This window comes from Papio anubis, chromosome 2 (genome assembly GCF_008728515.1).
Source record: "Papio anubis isolate 15944 chromosome 2, Panubis1.0, whole genome shotgun sequence".
In the NCBI taxonomy this organism is placed as follows: domain Eukaryota; kingdom Metazoa; phylum Chordata; class Mammalia; order Primates; family Cercopithecidae; genus Papio; species Papio anubis.
Genome location: NC_044977.1, coordinates 188,820,734 through 188,840,452, shown reverse-complemented (window position 1 = coordinate 188,840,452; position 19,719 = coordinate 188,820,734). Strand labels below are relative to the sequence as shown.

The window sequence follows — 19,719 nt, the reverse complement described above, 5'->3', positions numbered from 1 at the left end:
TTATAAAGGAAGGCATGGAAGAGCGTGTACTTCCTTCCATGTCCAACAAAACAATTTGCATTCTCGGCCATCAGAACTCGGGTAAGAAAGTGAGAAAGGCCTGATTTAAATCAGGGAATGTGGGATACAGAAGAGAGATTTTGGAGAATCAGGGAGGAAGATAAGATAACCTATGTTTCTCAGAGCCAATGGGCCTCCTAAGTGTTTGAGTGACACACCCCATAAACACTAAAAACACCTCTGAGACTCTATTCTGCCTAAAGGACCATGACTTAGATTGAACCTGCCTTGTCATGTAAGCCTAACTCCATGGTAGGAGTCATGTCTTTTGGCTATCACTGTCACATTCTGTCACTCCATCTGGCAAATAGTGCGTACTCAAATTTTATCCGTTGAATGAGAAAATTTTCATCTTGTCATTCAACATTCCTTGGAACCTGGGGCAATTCATTGTTTCCCCTCTCCCACACCCACACTTTAGTTTCCCTGTCTTTATACTAGAGTAGGTTGAATCTCATTAACTCATTATATGTTAAGATAAACTGTTATTCAGGTCATTCATTACCTTGGGCAAAGGTAGGGACATTCTAGGGGTTAGTGGGAGTGCCAATACTGGGTTAGATGTGGACTCTCTTTTTTGATACGCTCAATCCTATCATCTTGGCAATCCAAGAGGAAAAGAGTAGAAGACAGGTTTCATATTCCTTAAGGCAGTTTCCTTTACTATTTAAAGGTATTGGAGTTTTTGGGATAGAGAGGTAAACGCGCACAGAGATGTCCTCCCCCAGGACACCGCCCTTAAAATCAAACGGAGGAAGACTTTTTTCTCCTTGAAAGCGCTTGACGAACCCTGCCCAGAAAGGGGATGGGGGGACGGCCGTGGAGGTGGAGAAAGAATGTATCCACACCTCGCGCGTCTTCCCAAGTACGGATTGGCAAGTGGCATATGCGCGCAGACCTCTGTCATTTATTTATTTTCCTTTCCACTGGGTGCGCTGTCCCTTTAAATGGAGACGCTGGTGCTGGCTCCGTAACACCGGAGCCGGCAGCTTGTTGATTTCAGAGCTGGTGAATTTCACATTGTTTCCACTTCACTTTCCTCGCTCGGGGGGAGGCTCCGGTTGGCTCCACGACCGCTGTTGCTGCTGCTGCCAGCGAGGGCCAGGGCAGGGCAGGGACGCGCAGCATCGGGGCGGGCGTGGGGCCGGGAAAAGGGTGTCGGGGCCACACACGCACCCTCGCTGCAGTCCAGCTCCTCCCGAAGCTCGCACGCCCAGAGCGCACGGAGCTGGGGACCGCCAGCCCAGACGCCCGCCCGCCAACCCGCCCACGGGCCGGGGCCGAAGCCTGGGAGCCTGCGAGGGGAGGAGGCCCAGGGGGGCGGGGTGGGGGGCGGGGGTGGGTGCTGCGCTGCCGCGGAGCTGCTACTCGGCGCGTTTTGCATGAAGATGGCGGCTCCCACCGCCAGCAAGGCAGCCTCCCTGGGCTGTAACAACAAGCCTGCGTTCCCGGAGCTGGATTTCAGGTCGGGAGCTCGGGTGGAGGAATTGAACAAACTCATCCAAGAATTTACGAAGCACGACCAGCGGGAATACGACGACCAGAGAGCGCTGGAGATTCACACAGCCAAGGATTTCATCTTTTCCATGTTGGGTAAGGAGGAAAAAGGGGGAGGTGTGTGTGTGGTGGGAAGCGGAGTAGAAAACCTATTCCCCCTTCTCGGTTTCCTTCCCGAGCCGGTGCCTGGGGTATAAGCCATCTCCGTTCCGCCTCTCTCTTCTTTCTCCGCGGAAAGCCGAGCTGCCTGCCCTCCCCTCCTTACTATACTTTACGCCGTGTCTCCCTTTCCCCCTGTTCGCTTGCTCTTTTGTTAATTTCTCCGCCACCGGGGGCTGGCAGGCAGGTGAGGCGTTCGCGGTGAAGCTTTGCACTGTTGGGGGAAGCCCCTGGGAGCGAGTGCGGTCCAGGTGAGCCCCTGAGGTGCCTTCACTCGAGGGATTTGGCTGCCGGAGGCAGGGACCTGCGCCTTCCCGACGCCGGCTCTTGGGTGCTCTCCCGAGCTGGGGAGCGGAGACGGCTCAGGGCTCTGGCTTGGCGCCCGAGCGACAAGTTGCTTCTCTCGTCTCGCGGCGCGGCGCTGTCATGCCGAGCCCCCGGTGGCCAAACTTGTTGGGTGTTCCCGAGTAACCCGCTGAAGTAGTCTGGGCGTCCGGAGTTCCTGCAACTTTGATTTGCAAATTGACTTCCCTTTAAAGCGTTCCGAAGCATTTCCGGTGCTTCTCCGGGGCTCTCGCTGAGCTCGGAATTCCTAATTCCCAGCTCTTCTGTGACCGGGCGCCGAGCTCTGGCCGCAGAGGAGCGCCGGTTCCCTGCTCTTTGTGTATTGTCTTAGCGCTGACCGACGGAGGTGCCCAGAATTTCCAACCCCGGAGACGTCGGGGGCTAGAAAATGTGCCCCCCACTCCCACCTCCAGCCCCTCACCTACGGCTCCTGAAACATGATTGAATGCTGTGTAAAGGAACATAATTGAGCCAGGCCCGGGAGACCGAGCCCACCCTCCCCAGGTGTCCTGCCGTTGGGATTATTGCTACTGAGGTGTAGTGTGAGTTTGCCAGGCGCCTGGGTTGTAGCTTGCGGCTCCGCCAGTGGATCCGTGGCTGTCATGCGGTGCGTGGCCCGCGGTCAACATTCCGCAGAACTGGTACTCCAGGGTAGTGCTGCTCTAACGCTCGTCTCTGTGTGTTCTCTACAAATAGATCAGCCACTTTTGATTGGAAAAGGTCTTTTGGCCACAGAGGAAAACAGGGCTTTTCTATTTCTCCTGCAGTCTACTTGGGTTTCAGTTAGCTGTTGCTGCTTCTATCCTGGGATACGTTTTTCCTTCTAGGTTTTCTTCTTCCTCACTGCCCAAGGAGGGGGTAATACAGACTGAACGTGTCTGTGTCGGCTGGTAGTTGTTCACGCGTTGGGAAGTTGGATGAAACATGTTAAAACTCTAGGATGGTTTTTACCTTTTGCGCCGCACTCTCCAAGTGTATCCTACGTTGCGTATGGGGTTGAAAAACTCTTTTTATTGACAGATTCGACCGTTCAACTATTTAGATGAATAGATGAATTAAATATATATATGTATATATATTTAAATTCATAACCTGGTAGGAGTGAGCTTCCAGAGGGAAGCCTAAAATGCTTACAAAGCCAAAAGCCAACATAGTGATTGTCGGGAAGGTGGGGACACACACAGAAGGCTGAGGGCAGGTATTTAAGTTGTTTAGTCAATCATAGCTTTTCTCTGTGGCACAAATAATGGAAGTCTGCCATTGTGTTAATACAGCCCCAGATCATTTCTGACGTCACTTGCGTAGGTCATTTACTAGAAGAAGGTACTGGGTCACCACCAGTTAGGGTAGTCATAGGTGTCATAGGTCAGGAAATGGGATAATGTAGGGAGGGTAAGTTTAAGTGCCTGGCTCATTAGGAACTTCTGTGCTTAACTCCATAGCTGATACACTGAGTCAGCAAAGCTTTTATCCAAATATAAAGAAGTAAATTATTCTAGGGTGCTTAATTTTTGCATGTGTTTAATGCCATGGGTGGCATTGTGTTGACAGGCAAACTAGATTTGCTTCTATTCCTTTTTACCCAGTTGACCTTGCAAGCAGTCTTTCTTGCCCCCTGGGAATTTAGCATTTCCACCTACAGGAGAGAAAAGCCAGGAGAATGTCATTTAAGCCTTTTGCCCCTCTGGACACTAGAAGGCAGATGGCGAAATGAGCTTGCCTGTGTGTGGTGCTGCATTCATTTGCGAGTTCCTTGCTTTCCTTTAATGAGTTGCTGGCTGCTCTAGACAAGTGGAGGTTTGGCGGCAGCAAGGGTTCCTATGTGGATTTACTTTTTCTAAAGCAGATTTTGGCTTGGCTTAAAGAACAAAATCATTTTTTTGTACACTTTGTTTCACTTGCCACAGCCTTGGTTCTTTAATGAATATGCAAATGAAGTCTCTTAATGACCCCTAGCTTGTTAAGGTGTCACTTGGGTGGCACCAGGCCCTCATTTCAGGGAGTTGTGGGGGGGCAAGTCCTCTTGGCTTTGTTCTGTATCTGAGCTGCACCTGAGGATTGTTAGCAGCTTACAAATATTATCCCCTCACGCAGAATGAAGTGGCCAACCATGAATTGGGTGCAAGCCTCTTTAGTGGAGCTGAGAAAAATACTGCCTCATGTTTCAGGCAGTTGGCAGGGGTGAGGCATGTTACTCTCTTTCTGTAAGATTGTTAGCCAAGTCTGAAGCCCCTCCAGCTTCACAGATCCTTTTCATTTTGTCTCGTTTGGAGGAATTTTACACTGAAGAGCAAGGAGGTGGTAGACAGCTGTCGTAATCAATGACCTGTCAACACCAAGACACTCCACTGTCTTATCAAAGCAGGGTTCCGCACAAGCTGTGGGGTTGATCTGAGCCTGCTGGTGGTCACTCTGGTCTCTGGGATCTGTCCTGATGCTCTCTGTTTGTAGAGATTCTGATTTTTTTTGGAAGCAGGTGTTAGCTGCCATTGTCTAGATTCACTTCTTATTCCTCTATACCTTGGTCTTTTAGGAGAATGACTGGTGTTATTAGCTAGTTAATATTTGAGAGCCCAGACTGTGCGAGAGGCTGGCAGTGCATAATAAACACCATTTATCAAAATTCAGGGAAATTGCCAGAGTTCATTAATGTTTTAATAATATTTGGTATTTGCATAATGTCTCCGCCAGCTCTTTTGTTATCTTCATTCCCTGGTGAGGCTGGATGGAGACTGGTTTGTGTCCCCATTGAACAGATGCAGAACAGGGGGTATGCAAATGCTGGAGAAGGCAGGAAAGAGACAAGCCGTCACCTAACCTACAGACCAAGTGGTCGGTACCATGGCATGATTTTTACGGTAGTTAATCATTTACTAATTGTCTTCTCAGGGCCAGGACCCTCACATAGACTTTTCAGGAGGTATTGCTTTCCCATTACATAGATGAAGATACTGAAATCTAGTGGGGTTAAGAAACTGGATATCCAGGGTCACGTAGCTAATAAATGGTAGAGATGCTACTAAAACTCAGATCAGCCTTACTCTAAGACGTGTTCCTCTTCTCTTACTTGAGACTATTAACAATAGATGCATAAAATCCAGAGGAGAGGCTTTGTTTAAAAAATCACTTCTTTCAGGATTTTGTTTCTGATTTTAGCTATACGTTTTAGCATAATGTAAGTAGATTTCTGGAACAGTCTGAGTTCAAGTATTCTATAATAAGATCTCCTATTTGAATTTTTGATTGAGAAAATCATAGTAATTATAATAAAATGTTAAAATCTATAGTTCCATTCCCAGTCTGCCTCTTGTTGGCTGTGTGGTTTTAATATTCTCTCTCTCTTTTGTGAGACAGGATCTTGCTCCACTTCCCAGCCTGGAGTGCAATAGTATGATCATGGCTCACTGCAGCCTCAAATTCCTAGGCGTAAACGATCTTCCTGCCTCAACCTCCCTAGTGGCTAGGACTGGAGGTGTGTACCACCATGCCCAGCTAATTTTTTATTTTTTTTAATTTTTGTATAGATGGAGTCTCACTGTGTTGCCCAGGCTGGTCTCAAAATCCTGGCCTCAAGTGATCCTCCTGGCTCGGCCTCCCAAAGTGCTGCGATTACAGGCATGAGCCACTATGCCTGGCCAGTTTTTTCATTTATTAAACATGGATAACAGTAATGCATTGTATTTCAGAACTGTTATGTCAGAATGTGAAATTACTTTACTAACTAAAAATACATACATGAGTTTATTATTTAAAGAAATGTTTATTTATTTATTTGATTATTTATCTGAGGCAGGGTCTCGTTCTGTCACCCAGGCTGGAGTGCAGTGGTGCAATCTCAGTTCACTGCAATTTCTACTTTCCAGGCTCAAGTGATCCTCCCATTTCAGCCTCCCAAGTAGCTAGGACAACTGGCTAATTTTTTTTTTTTTTTTTTTTTTTTTGGAGACGGAGTCTCTTGTTGCCCAGGCTGGAGTGCTGTGGTATACTCTCAGCTCACTGCAACCTCCGCCCCTGGGGTTCAAGCGATTCTCTTGCCTCAGCCTCCCAAGTAGCTGGGATTACAGGCATGCACCACCACACCTGGTTAATGTTGTATTTTTTAGTGGAGACGGGATTTCTCCATGTTGGTCAGGCTGGTCTCGAACTCCTGACCTCAGGTGATCTGCCCGTCTCAGCCTCCCAAAGTGCTGGGATCACAGGCGTGAGCCACCGTGCCCAGCTACTTTTTTTGTATTTTTGGTTTGCTGTGTTGCTCAGGCTGGTCTCACACCCCTGAGTTCAAGCGATCCGCCTCCTTCGACCTCCCAGAGTTCTGGGATAAAAATGTACTTTCTTAGAAAATCCATTGCTTAAATTGGAATTATTTCTGCAGCTGACATCTGAAAGAACTTTGGAGTACAATTAGGGTAGCCCAGGAGGATATTGGCTTGTACTATGTGCTGACCGTGGTGCTAGCTACTTTGCCTAAATCCATTAGCTCATGTAATCTTTTTTCCACAACTGTGTAAGTGTAAGTATCATGACTATTTTGGAAGTGAAATAGGTGTTATTATCCCCTTTTAAAGATGAAATGGTGAGGCTCAAAGAAAGAAGTCAAGAACTTAGGCCAAGATAATTCAGAGTTTGAGATTGAATCCAGTTATTCCTAACTCAGAGGCTCATGTTCCTTTTACTGTAGTAGCAATTGGTTTCCATCACTTTTGGGTGAGACATACTACACTCAGTAGCCTGCCTAGCCTGGAGGAGCAAAGATAATTTCTTTTGTTTTGAGATAGAGTTTCGCCCTTGTTGCCCAGGCTGGAGTGCAGTGGCACGATCTCGGCTCACTGCAACCTCTGCCTCTTGGGTTCAGTCGATTCTCCTGCTCAGCCTCCCGAGTAGCTGGGATTATAGGTGCCCACCACTATGCCTGGCTAACTTTTGTACTTTTAGTAGACATGGGGTTTCACCATGTTGGCCAGGCTGGTCTTGAACTCCTGACCTCAAGTGATCCACCTGCCTTGGCCTCCCAAAGTGCTGGGATTACAGGTGTGAGCCACCATGTCCCACCTGAGATAATTTCTTTTTGTCTTCCTGTCTGTACCTCTTTCTCTCCCTCTGTTTTTTTTCACGCATCTGACAAATAATGAATGTAATAGTGTTTGCCAATCAGCATGCAGGGTTCTGAGGATAAAATGGTGAGCAAAAATTTGAGAAATTCATAAGGGCCTTTAGGGACCCTTCCCCTGTTTCCTTTGCCCACCAACTCTAGCAGGATATTTTGCTGGCTGTTTCTCCTCCCAGGCCAGTAAGTGCCATGTGGCCACTTCAAAGATGTAAACCACGGTGTGGTGCTCCTGGACCTACCATAGTTTTAGGCACTTTCCACATCGCCAGAGTGAGTAATTTTGAAGCCCTACCTTTCCAGTGTTTGATTGCTGCTTTTCCCCTCATGAATTCCCCCAGCAGGATTTACCGTGGGAATTTATCATGCATTGGTGTTTCATGGGCCTCCAAGTGCCTGGGAAGTCCGCGAGAGTTGTGTCCGCTTACGTGCTACATCTGTAGAGTGGACAGGATAATCTCAGAAGCTTGTTCTATCTCTGAGAACATTATGTATCCCGGGCAGGGGATCCCTCTAAACATTGATTTCTGTGCTAGTTTGGATTGGTTTCAATTCCCCTTCCGTGGTTCTGGGCAGTGGCTGCCTTTCATCCGTGAGAGAAAAGGCCTAGAACTGTTGACAGTCCTGGATCTTCCTGTCATTCCTTGTCATGCCACCCATTGGATAATGCATTGCTCGCAGTTAGGCTGAGCCCCTTTTAAATTCACAGAAATATTAGATTCTAACAATTCACAATCTCTGGTCCCATTCAGACCTATTGAGTCCAAATCCCTGGAGATCCCCAGATGAGCTGCTCAGCATTTCGACATCCTGTCCTGTGTTAGGCCTGATGTTCTGCATTCTCTGTTCTAGGCACAATGAGCGTGATTCCAGTTGACTTTTGAGAGTAGAACCAAGCTACTGAGCCTAATGAGCAGATAATGTCTGTCTGCTCCTGGAAAGTAATAACAGTTCTTCCACCTGGGACACAGACAAAGCGGCCTAGTGAGTGAGACAAGGGTGTTTACTCTGTCACAGGTTTTCATAGGACTTTACATTATTGTATCATTTAATCATCACCGTTACACTTTGAGGTGGAAAAAAAAAACTGTGGTGAAGCCTAGAATTAGAAAAATACAGGAATTCCTCTAAGTTTACCAGCAAGTGAGTGGCATAGGTGGGACTTAACCAGGGTCAGGATGAATACAAAGCCCTGGTTTTTAACAAGGACAATATCCTGCGCTCAGGAGGGCCAGGAGACTCAGATTTTACCTCTGAATCTGCATTTATTAGTATTTGCTGTGTGACGTTGGGCAAGTCACTCAGACTTTAAGCCTCAGTTTCTAAATATATAAGTTGGGGTTAATAATTATATGTACTTCATGTGTTCAGGTGCATTCAATTCTGAATCTGAAAGCTTTTATATAAAATATGAGAAAAGGGAATTTCTGAGTTATTGTACCAGCTCTGTTTTATACTATGTGGTATGTGTTTTACCCTAAGTCTCCTGACCTATGTTGGGCCTAATTTTGCCCATTTTCCAATGATAGAAAATATAAAGGAAAAAGTAAAATCACTCCTAAACTTCAATCACTATTAACATTTTGATGCATATTTTTTTCTAAACATCTATGTTATACATATGCTTATACCCAGACATATGCGTACATTTACATAACAGGGATGGTATGGGATCCATGCCCTTTTATAAATAGTAAATTTATCAATATGCTGTCATCTACTGCATTTTAAAAGAGGAGCTATAAGTTGAAACCTGTAGAATGAATGATGTTTTCCTAGCTTCTTTCATTCGTCTCTTTTTGTTCCAAAGAAGATGCATTTCTAGAACTTAGAGCACTTTCTGTTATTTGTGTATAAATGTATGAATGACAGGTCTCACTCTGTTGCCCAGGCCAGAGTGCAATGGCACCATCACGGCTCACTGTAGCCTCGACCTCTTGGACTCAAGCGGTCCTCCTGCCTCAGCACCTCAAGTACCTGGGACCACAGGAGAGCACAGCCAGATCTTTCTCTCTCTCTCTCTGTCTTTCTGTCTCTTCTCTCTCTCTCTCTCTCTCTTTCTCTCTCTCTCTCTCTCTCTCTGTCTCTCTCTCTCTCGACAGTCTTGTTCTGTCGCTCAGGCTTGAAGTGCAGTGGCCGATCTCAATCTCAGCTCGCTGCAACCACCCTCTCCTGGCTTCCAGTGATTCTCCTGCCTCAGCGTCTGGAATAGCTGGGATTACGCTGCGTGCCACCATGTCTAGCTAATTTTTTGTATTTTTTTTTGTGTGTTTTTGTTTGTTTGTTTGTTTGTTTGTTTTTTTGAGGCGGAGTCTCGCTCTGTCGCCCAGGCTGGAGTGCGGTGGCGCGATCTCGGTTCACTGCAAGCTCCGCCTCCCGGGTTCACGCCATTCTCCTGCCTCAGCCTCCCGAGTAGCTGGGACTACAGGAGCCGCCCCCGCTCCTGGCTAATTTTGTTTTTGTGTTTTTAGTAGAGTCGGGGTTTCACCCTGTTAGCCAGGATGGTCTCCATCTCCTGACCTCATGATCCGCCTATCTCGGCCTCCGAAAGTGCTGGGATTATAGGCGTGAGCCACCGCGCCTGGCCGAGCCGTTTTTCTCTGTCAGAGTTCCCTCACCTGGGTCCATGGAAACGACATGGAGCCTGTGAACTTGAGTGGGGAGAAAGGACATCTTTATTTGTATTAACCTCTAACTTTATAGCATTTTCTTTCAAGGTGGGAAACCATAGTGTTATTAGTGGTACACACGTTTTTGTTGCCAATAGAAATCCCAGGCATCTTTATTTCACATCACAGTTGTTGCAGATATCTCAAAACATGTTTACTGCTGCTTTGAAATTATGGTGGATATTATGCTTGCTGCTAGATTTTATTATTTAAGGCACTAATAATCACATATGGTACTCTATCACAAATTTACTTTAAAATGCATTTTGTATTTTAATACTGATTTTCTTGGAAATCTTGTGTGATGTTATAATATTCATGTAAATATGCTATTCTCCGCAGGAATCTATAGGCTTCTACAGTCTGTCGAGAGGATCCACGTCACAGAAACAATTAAATGTCTCAGCTTCTACAGATGGCCTTCTGACACCTTATCTATGCTTTATTTTTCTCTCCCAGCTCAGATGCCACTTGACTCAGAAGCCTTCCTATATCTCTTCGAGAAGAAGAAAATTTACCTTTCCTGTGTTTCCGCCTAATGCCTGGTCCCTTTTATGGCCCTTAGCCTATTTTTTCCCATGCTGGAAAGAATCCCTGGCTTACATATCTTTACAGCACCCGGGGGGTCATGCACCTAGTAGTTGCTCACTAAGTGTGATGTGACTTGAGTCACTCTTTAAAAGAGCTCTTCCCAGTGAAGCTTTTTATTGCAGTCTCTGAGAAATTAGCACTTTCTAACCTTGTCTCTTTAAGATTTTTAAAAATCCATTGAGCAATGCTATATCATGTTTTCTGGAATCAAGAAAATCTTGATCTTATCTCCTTATGTGGTAGAGGGGTGCAGGGCAAGTTTTTCTACATTTCTTAAGACCTATCCTAGGGCAATATAAGAAATGTCCGTAGTGATTGCTGTAGCTTGTTGACTGGGAACAGCAAACGGCAACTCATGACTCATAGGAATGTTCCCTTCCTTGTGGACCCCAGTGTTTCCTCACAGGCATGTTAGGGCACTTCTGGACCTCTGGCATGCCCACACTCAGGGCTTTCCAGAATGCACAGTGGGCACACGTTATCTTTCTCATTATGGCATTTGACGTGCTTATCAGTCATCCTCCCAAGTGTTTGGATGGTTCATCTGGAATGCAAGTTGTAGGAATCCTTTATTATTATAAACTACTGTTATTTGCCATCAATCGCAATTTACCTTTGCACAGTGCTTTATAGATTACAATAAATATTCACATCTGGTACGGTATCATCCTTAGGTGAGGCCTTTGAGAAAGGTTGTAGAGGAACTGTTAATCCCCATTTCTAGATGGGAGTACTGACACTCCGGGAGCTGATGTGACTGAGTTCGAGGTCACAGAATCAGTTGTAGATCAAGACTCCAACCAGCCGCAGTGTCTTCTGCCACAGTCAGTATATCAGCTGGAAAGAGCTTGTAGACTTTTCTACCCTTCGCCATCTTTCTTGGGTTGCGGGGGTTGATTCCATAGTTGCAGACAAGGGAAGGATAATAGGTTTCATTCCCCTTTGGACCTCTCCGCTCTCCACCTGAGTCAAGGGTATATAGGGGGTCAGTCTAACTGAGACTGGAATGAGTAAATACAAGCCCTATAGACATATTCATTCCCCAGGTCTGATTTTTAGGCCTTGCCCAACTCGTCCTTAGGGCTTGTGACAGTGTTTACAATAGACCTGGGTAAGTACTTGCCCGCTGAGTAATCTCTTTTAAGAACTGTTCATAATTATGCCCTTCTATGAGGCCCTGTTTCCAGGAAACAGCTGTCTGTTTTTCATCCACTTAAGTGCCTTTTCATGAATTCACTCTACACAAGATAAAGAGATAACTAGGGACAGTGCTGCTATGAATAAAGCTGGCATGGGAACTGTTCAATTTGTTTATATTTTATATTTTTTCCTTAACGCAAGAAGACTTGTGAGTTAAGTCAGTAGTGGGAGTTGGTATAAGTCTTGTTTAGACTTTTGTCTCTTCCAACTACTATTTGAATATCTACAATGTGTGTAGAATAGTGTTAAGCATTCATTCATTCATAAATTCATTCAGCATATGCTGGCATGCCTGCCACGTGCTAGTGTAATTATTGGTGCAATTACTGTGTAAGTACACAGAGTAATGAATGAGAACCAAGACCACTACCTCCATAGATCTTCTTTTCTCTGGAGGATTTAACAAAATGAAGCATGCAAGTAAACAGGGGTGTGTACTGTAAAAAAACAAGAAGCAAAGAATATGATGATGGTGGGCAATTGGGTAGGATAGAGTGAAGAATGGTTGAGAAGGCTTCCCTGAAGCAGAGACGTTTGAAGTGGAAGCAGCAGCAGCAGCCATCTGAAGACTGGCTGGAAGTGTATTCCAGGTAGACAGACAGCAGGTGTAAAGGCCCTGAGGTGAGGGGTAAACTTGAAAGGAGCTTTCAAGATGGCTTAAATTTTAGCAAGTTTAATTTGGTCTCCATAAGGAGGAATGGTCTGTGTTCAGACAAGTCCTCTGATGGGGTGGGACTGCCTGCCTTGGCATGTAGTGAGCTTCCTGTGGGTAAGGTTTTCCAGGTGGGACCACACTTTTGCTAGACTCCTGTTAATAGCATTCAGGGTTGGCGGGGGTGGATAGGAGGAATGTAGAAAAGTTGGATTACAAGTCCTCAGAAGGCCCTCTGTAGCCTTGTGATTCTCAGATTTTACCTTTGATAGTCCTAGGCCAGAAACAGTGACTTCTACATTTGATGATTTATGGTTCAAACTGCAGTTTTCATGGGATGATGCTGATAGGCCTCTATTTTTATCTAGTCCTCCCCAATTTACAAAATACTTTCATATGTATAATCTGATTTGATTTATTTCTCACAGCAACCCTAGGAGGTATTATTATTGTATCTATTTTAACACAGGAAGAAATGATAAGCAAGAGAACTTAAGTAACTCATTCAAGGTCACTAAATGGTGGAGGTGGGATCAAACTCAAATCCTTTGAAACTCACCTCATTCTTCATATTACAATAATTTTTTTTTTCTTTTCGTTTCCTTTTCTTTCCTTTTTCTTCTTTTTGAGACAGGGCTTGCCCTGTCACCCAGGCTGGAGTGCAGTGGCGCGATCTCAGCTCACTGCAGCCTCAACCTCCTGGGCTAAAGCAATTTTCCCACCTCAGTCTCCTGAGTGGCCGGCACTGGAGGCACACACCTCCACGCCTGGCTAATCTTTTCTTTTCTTTTCCCTTTTCTTTTCTCCTTTTCTTTTCTTTCTTTTTTTGAGACAGGGCTTGTTCTGTCACCCAGGCTGAAGTGCAATGTCATGATCTCAGCTCACTGTAACCTCCACCTCCCAGGTTCAAGCAATTCTCCTGCCTCCGCCTCCCGAGTAACTGTCATTACAGGCGCCCGCCACCACCCCTGGCTAATTATTGTATTTTTAGTATAGACGGGGTTTCACCATGTTGGTCAGGCTGGTCTTGAACTCCTGGCCTCGTGATCCACCCACCTCGGCCTCCCAAAGTGCTGGGATTACAGGCGTGAGCCACTGCGCCCGGTCACGCCTGACTAATTTTTAAATATTTTGCAGAGACAGGGTCTCGCCACGTTGCCCAAGCTGGCAATAATTTAAACACAAAACAAAACCTTTTCTACCCCATCCCACCCTGTCACAAGGAATGGAAAGGGGATGATTTCTGGTGTGGAGAAAGGCACTGGGTAAGGCTCAGGAGGAAGAACTAAGCCAGCAGACTGCAAGTCTGCCTGTGCCTGATGGGCATTCAACCGTGAGCACTGTTTCAGGCTGCTTCCAGATCACCCTTTTAGCAGCTGCAGCTGTTCTTCATAGCAGCTGCTTGCGCGGATTGTGTTGTGATTAATAAAGGCAACTCAACAGTTTGTTCTTTCAACTGTGCCCTTGGTGTGCACAGCCTGCATTTCATACAGTTTTGATTTGGAACAACTCAATCCTACGGGCATATGGTGCCTGCGGGCTCATTACCCTGTTGTGAGAAGAGATGGTCCACCTAGGTCAGAGCTGCTGAGCCCAAGACCGCCCAGGGACTGGATGGTAAGGAAGATGAGTGGTGGGTGGCTCAGTAAATGCCGACTCCTCGGTAAGAGTTGGGGATGCCAGGGAGGCAGGGGAAGTTGGTAAATGGAGATCACCTCTTGTCCCTGTTGTGTGATGGGGCCCCTGCCCTTCAACACCTGCCCGTTGTTCCTCCACTGCAGTGGTTCTGGAACGTCAGTGTGGATCAGTGTCCTGCTTGTTGAAACGCAGATGGCCAGGCCCCACTTCCACGGTTTCTGATTCTGTAACAGAGCCTGAGAATTTGCATTTCTGATGCGTTTCCAGGTGATGCAGCCGCTGCTGGTTGAGGGACCGCACTTTAAGAACCGCAGCCAGGGGCCCAGGGCTGAGGGTCTGGGCTGATAGAACGTTGGCTGTTTTGGATTTTTATGAAAAATCTCCCAGTTTTAAGTATTGAGAGTAAATCGAATTGTAAAGAAACACCGCGGGGTTGAGAACGGTCAGTGAAACAGAACGCTGCCTGTCAGCTGATGGCCTCTGATCGGAAATCCTTTCAGGAAAGAGCCTTTGCAGCCTGCTCTGAAAACTGAGACCCAGAGAAGGCTGGGAGTTCATCCACAGCATACAGCTAGTTTGGGGCAGAACCATGACTAGAAGCCAGTTTTCCTGCTGTGTGTGTGTGTGTCCTTGCATACTGTCTTCTGAATACGTTTTCTCTTTGAATGGGAAAATGTTTGAAAATAATAATAACCACACTAAAATATTGCTAACTATGTTCCAGGTGTGGTTCTAAGTACTTTATGTGTGTTAGCTAAATCTGTCCTAACACCAGCACTGTGAGGAAGGTGCTTGTGTTAGGCTGTTCTTGCATTGCCATGAAGAAATAACCAACACTGGTCATTTAAAACGAGGTTTAATTGGCTCACAGTTCTGCAGGTGGCACAGGAAGCATGGTGCTGGCATCTGCTCAGCTTCTGGCGAAGGCTCAGAGAGTTCCCAATCATGGTGGAAGGAAAGTGGCAGCAGGCACTTCACATGGCGAATGCAGGAGCAAGCAAAAGTGGGGGGAAAGGTGCCCCCATACTTCTAAATGACCAGATCTCTCAACAGCTCAGAGTGAGAGCTCGCTTATCACCAAGGGTGTGGCCCAAGCCATTCATTGGAGATCTGCCCCATGATCCCAACACCTCCCACCAGGCCCCGCCTCTGATGCTGAGGATTATGTTTCAACAGGAGATACCAGTTGTTAGGAGAGCAAATATCCAAACTCTATCAGTACTATTATCCTTATTTTACTGATGGGAAATCTGAAACACAGAGAGGTTAAGTAATTTGCCCAAAGTCACAGAGCTACTAGTAGAGTGAGGATTTAACCCAAGAAGTCTAGCTTCAGGCAGAAATTGACAAATAACTAAAGTTTTTTTTCAAAACTTCATTTGAAAAAGCAAAACAAAACCTCTTACCATGCAAAGTACCAATCATGGACAGATTCTTATAATTTTAATGCTGCCCGGAAACTTGAAAATTAGGTGGCTTGACTTCCTCCCTCCTCCTTTTATAGACATGGAAACTGAGGGCCAAAAAGAAGAGGGGACACGATCATCCTGAACACTGCCTTTACTTTTGGGCAGAATGGAGGTTAAGTGAATGTGAAGTAAGTAATGCTTTCTAAGAAAGATACTTGTACCCAAGACAGTTGGCTTCGTAGCATTTGTGCCCCAGGGAAGATTCTACTGACTTTGAAGACAAGGGAAGTCACCTCGAGAGGGCTGTACTTCAAGGTAGGGAAAACTTCCCCTGTTACAAAGCCACCTTGTAGTTTGAAGTTCTCTTAATTGCTATTAGAGGAAGGATGCTACATAAATAGCCTCATAGGCAAGGTGTATTTTTGGTCTCTCGTGTTTGCTTTGGTCTTTTGATTTGTTCCTCGTGTCTTTCTCTCTGGTTTCTTTCCTCTAAAGTGTGACCTTTTCTTATGCCTGTGCTGTTTCCACAGCTTTGAATAGCATGATGACTATTTTGATCTCTGAACAATTAGTATCTATAATAAGCAAGGCTGGCGGGCTGGACTCTGGACTATGGGACCAGCCTGTGGCTGGGAGGAGTTGCAGCTGCATGGGCTGAACCACCTCCTCGAGACCTGAAAGAACCAGCATAACCTTCACTCCCTGCGGCTGGGCTTAGGGCTTAGGAGGATTTAGGGTGTTGTAATAGGATTCAGAGAATTAGAGAGGAGTTAAGCTAGTGGGAATCTTTCTGAGATCAGCTCATCCACCCCATCGTTTTACTGATGGAGAGACATAACCCCTAGTGAACAGTGACTTGCTCAAGGTCAAACAGTGATGGTAGTGATGAGAATGATGAAATTGAGAAACTCTTCCCTCCTGTTTGCTAGGCAATGTTCCAACTACTTAGAATTATTAATCCATTGAATCCTCACAACAGTCCTGTAAGGAGAGTGCTGTTACCCGTCCACACATTATAGATGAGAAACTAAAGCCGGGAAATCACTTTGCTCTAGCTAGTGATAGAGGCTGGATTCAAACATCGGCAGTCTGGCTCCTGCCCTCTTTGCACCTTCACAAAACCGACTGTGCGGGGCTCTGTGTGGTTGCTGGTGTACAGAGGTGGGGTGGTGCCACACGCTGAGCGGAACAGAAGTGAGGGGTAGTGGGCAGGTGGAAGAGATGACGGTTTTGCTCTCCTGGAAACCAGTTGCTGATGTGGTTCCGGTTCCTGGTCCAGAGCCTTTTTCACTCTATCGGTTGGTCTTCCTTGGCAGCTCCCAGGACAAACATTTTTTGATGCCTGTGATTTTGTTTACTGAAAAGTCCTTGGTATGAAATCTCATCCTAGCTACAGCCTCCTCCTTTTGAAAGTAAGAAGGTGTGTCCCAGCTAACTGATTGATTTAAAGAGGTATAAAGGTCAATGGGGCCCTTGACACTAACTAAATTAGGGCAGCCTTATGAAGATGCAGGCTTTCCCCTACTCTCCCCCAGTGGGTTTAATTTCAGATTTAGAACATTTAATTAGGACATAGTTAATGTAGTCTATCATTGTGGGGATAATGGGGGAGCAGATCTATTTTTCAGGGAAAGGCAGATGCCAAATGTATTTTTAGGAAGTTGACCTTGAGGCCACAATTTATAAATTGAGTTGGGTTTTATGTGAACTAAGCGATTGGCCTCTTTAGTGCTGTAAGTGACTCTTACAGTGACTAAAAAGTGACTAATTATTTGTTAATATGAATAACCCTCCCAGCTTTCCTGCTTTCCAAGGGCATATGTTTGTACATTGACTTGTCTTAAAGCATTGAAGCATATTCATAGGATGGTACACAATTGGTTGTTGGGGTGAAATGACTTCTTGAGATGCTGGTGCTCATGATGCAGAGGATTGGAATTGAAATTCTCAGAGAAGCCTCGTTCCCACCGTACTTACTCATGGTTTTCTGGCAATAAAGTCTTAATAGGAATGGAAACATTGATTTCTCCATGGAATAGTGAACCATCTGGACGTTGTAGAACCTCATAGGAAACAATTTAAAAATCTCTGTTTCTTGGGGAAGAGGATTGATGAGAAATGATCCACCTAATGTCTCTGTCATCCAAGACCAACCAACCCTGGCTTCATCCTCTCTGCCATCTCGGGCTCTTCACCTGGGTATTATTGCTGCCTTCTCCATCTGTAGTTCTTTTTCAGTCCTGTTTCCTTCCTGCATTCATACATCCATCCTTCATCAATTTCTTCAACAGAGACCTTGGAAACCTTTGTGCAGCAAGTCTTTTTTTTTTTTTTTTTTTGAAACTGAGTCTCACTCTGTCGCTCAGGCTGTGCAGTGGTGCGATCTCAGCTCACCACAACCTCTGCCTGCAGGGTTCAAGCGATTCTCCTGCCTCAGGCTCCCGAGTAGCTGGGACTACAGGCGGGCGCCACCATGCCTGGCTAATTTTTGTATTTTTAGTAGAGACGGGGTTTTACTATGTTGGCTAGGCTTGTCTTGAACGCCTGAGCTCAAGTGATCCACCCACCTCAGCTTCCCAAAGCTGGGATTATAGGCGTGAGCCACAGCGCCCGGCTGTTCAAACTCCTTAGCCTGTTCTACAAGGCTCTTGGAAACCCAGCTCCAGCCCACATCTCTAGCTTCCTCTCCTGTAACCACTTCAGTTTTACTGCATATTTCTTGTATGCCTGCTATGAGATAGGCACCGTGTGAGGTACTGGCCTTGTATTATATGTTAAGGTAAAGACACAAACATTCTGAACATGTTGAGAGGTCCTCAATGCTCTTTCTCCTGTTGCATCTTCAGCCACACACTGAAATCTCAGAAGCTCTTACTCTCATTTCGACCACATTGACCTTTCAGTTCTTTGAAAATACCACATCCTCCTGCCTACAGAGGCCTTTGATGGAATGCCCCATCTCTCTCATCCCACTTTAACTCTTACTGATCCGTGAGATCTCAGCTCCGTCAAATCTCCACTTCTGGGGAGGCCTTTCAGGCTAGCCTAGAACAGGTCAAATTTTTCCCTGGCCTTCTAACATCACAGGTTTCTTAGTTGTACCAGTCAGTTATGAATTTGCAATTATTTGTGCTTAATGTCTGGTATTTTACACTGCCATAGAAACTCAGTGATGGCCTTTTGTGTATCTGTTTCTGTCTTTTTTTTTTTAATTGCCTGAAAAGGAGATCAACAAGTGTTGCTGGTATTGTTGGCTATTTTACCTTCGTTCTTGAACGTGGGCAATTGGGTGGTACATCACTCATGATGAGGCACTAAGATGGCTATGAGTGTTCTGAGCTTTAAGTATATACTTTGATGTATTTTGGGAACTTATCTTTCCTTCCTGGTCTCCCACTTCTTTGTAGCATATAATCATGAAATGATAAGACTGACATCTTTTGAAATTGTCTAGTCCAGTTATTCCCAACATTTTCTAGATATGAGAATTTCTTTTTTCTCAATTAAGAAAATGATGAGATAGTGATGCACACTTGTAGTCCCAGCTGCTTGGGAGGCTGAGGCAGGAGGATGCTTAAGTTTAGGAGTTTAAGACCAACCTGGGCAATATAGTGAGATCCCATCTCCGAAAAAAAATACATGAGGTTCATGTATTTTTAGTTGTATTTTTGCTATCAGTTTTTTTTTTTTTTTGAAAAAATAAATAGTTATAAAATGCTACTGTGAATTTAATTATATAAATTAGTTTAAATTTTATCTTAATAGCATCTACATGTACTTAAAATGTAGTAGTATATTTGCATGAGAGATAATACTATAGCACCAATAACTCCATGCCCATGTGGTCTCTCAGTCAGGAATCAGCTATTACTATTGGTCCTTTATTTAAAAAAAATTTTTTTTTTTTATTGGGACAGGGTCTTTCTCTGTCACCTAGGCTGGAGTGCATGATCACAGCTCCTGGGCTCAAGCGCTCCTCCCATCTCCACCTCCCCAGTAGCTGGGACTACATGCCCTCCCAGCTAATTTTTGTATTTTTAGTAGAGATGGGGTTTCACCATGTTGGCCAGGCTGGTCTCGAACTGCTGGGCTCAAGTGATCCTCCCGCCTCGGCCTCTCAAAGTGCTGGGTTTACAGGTGTGAACCAGCATGCTCAGCCTTTGGTTTTTTATTTTACATGCATCATATTTGGAACTGGTTACCTGTGAGCTTATTCCACCCTTGCCCCCGTATGTGTTCGATCTGACCAGCATGCTGTTTTTAAAATTTTGGAGCAAATATTTAAAAGCTGGGAGATTGTCTTGAAAAATTGGAAGAACTAGACGTGATTTCCTGTATGGCCATAATCACCCAGACTGAATAGCGGCTGCCTCCTCCAGACGTGCCACGTTTTCT

General features: G+C 45.4%; 1 protein-coding gene across 1 annotated transcript in view; it reads left to right on the top strand.

Annotated features, from left to right (window-relative positions):
• The first annotated feature begins 1,006 nt into the window (after positions 1–1,006).
• The window catches only part of MB21D2 (Mab-21 domain containing 2), a 118,364-nt gene continuing 99,651 nt past the window's right edge, over positions 1,007–19,719 (top strand). The window contains exon 1 of the mRNA XM_017956071.3: positions 1,007–1,653. Within this exon, the coding sequence (XP_017811560.1) occupies positions 1,443–1,653 (211 nt within the window). The 5' untranslated portion in view covers positions 1,007–1,442. The remainder of the gene's footprint in view (positions 1,654–19,719) is intronic.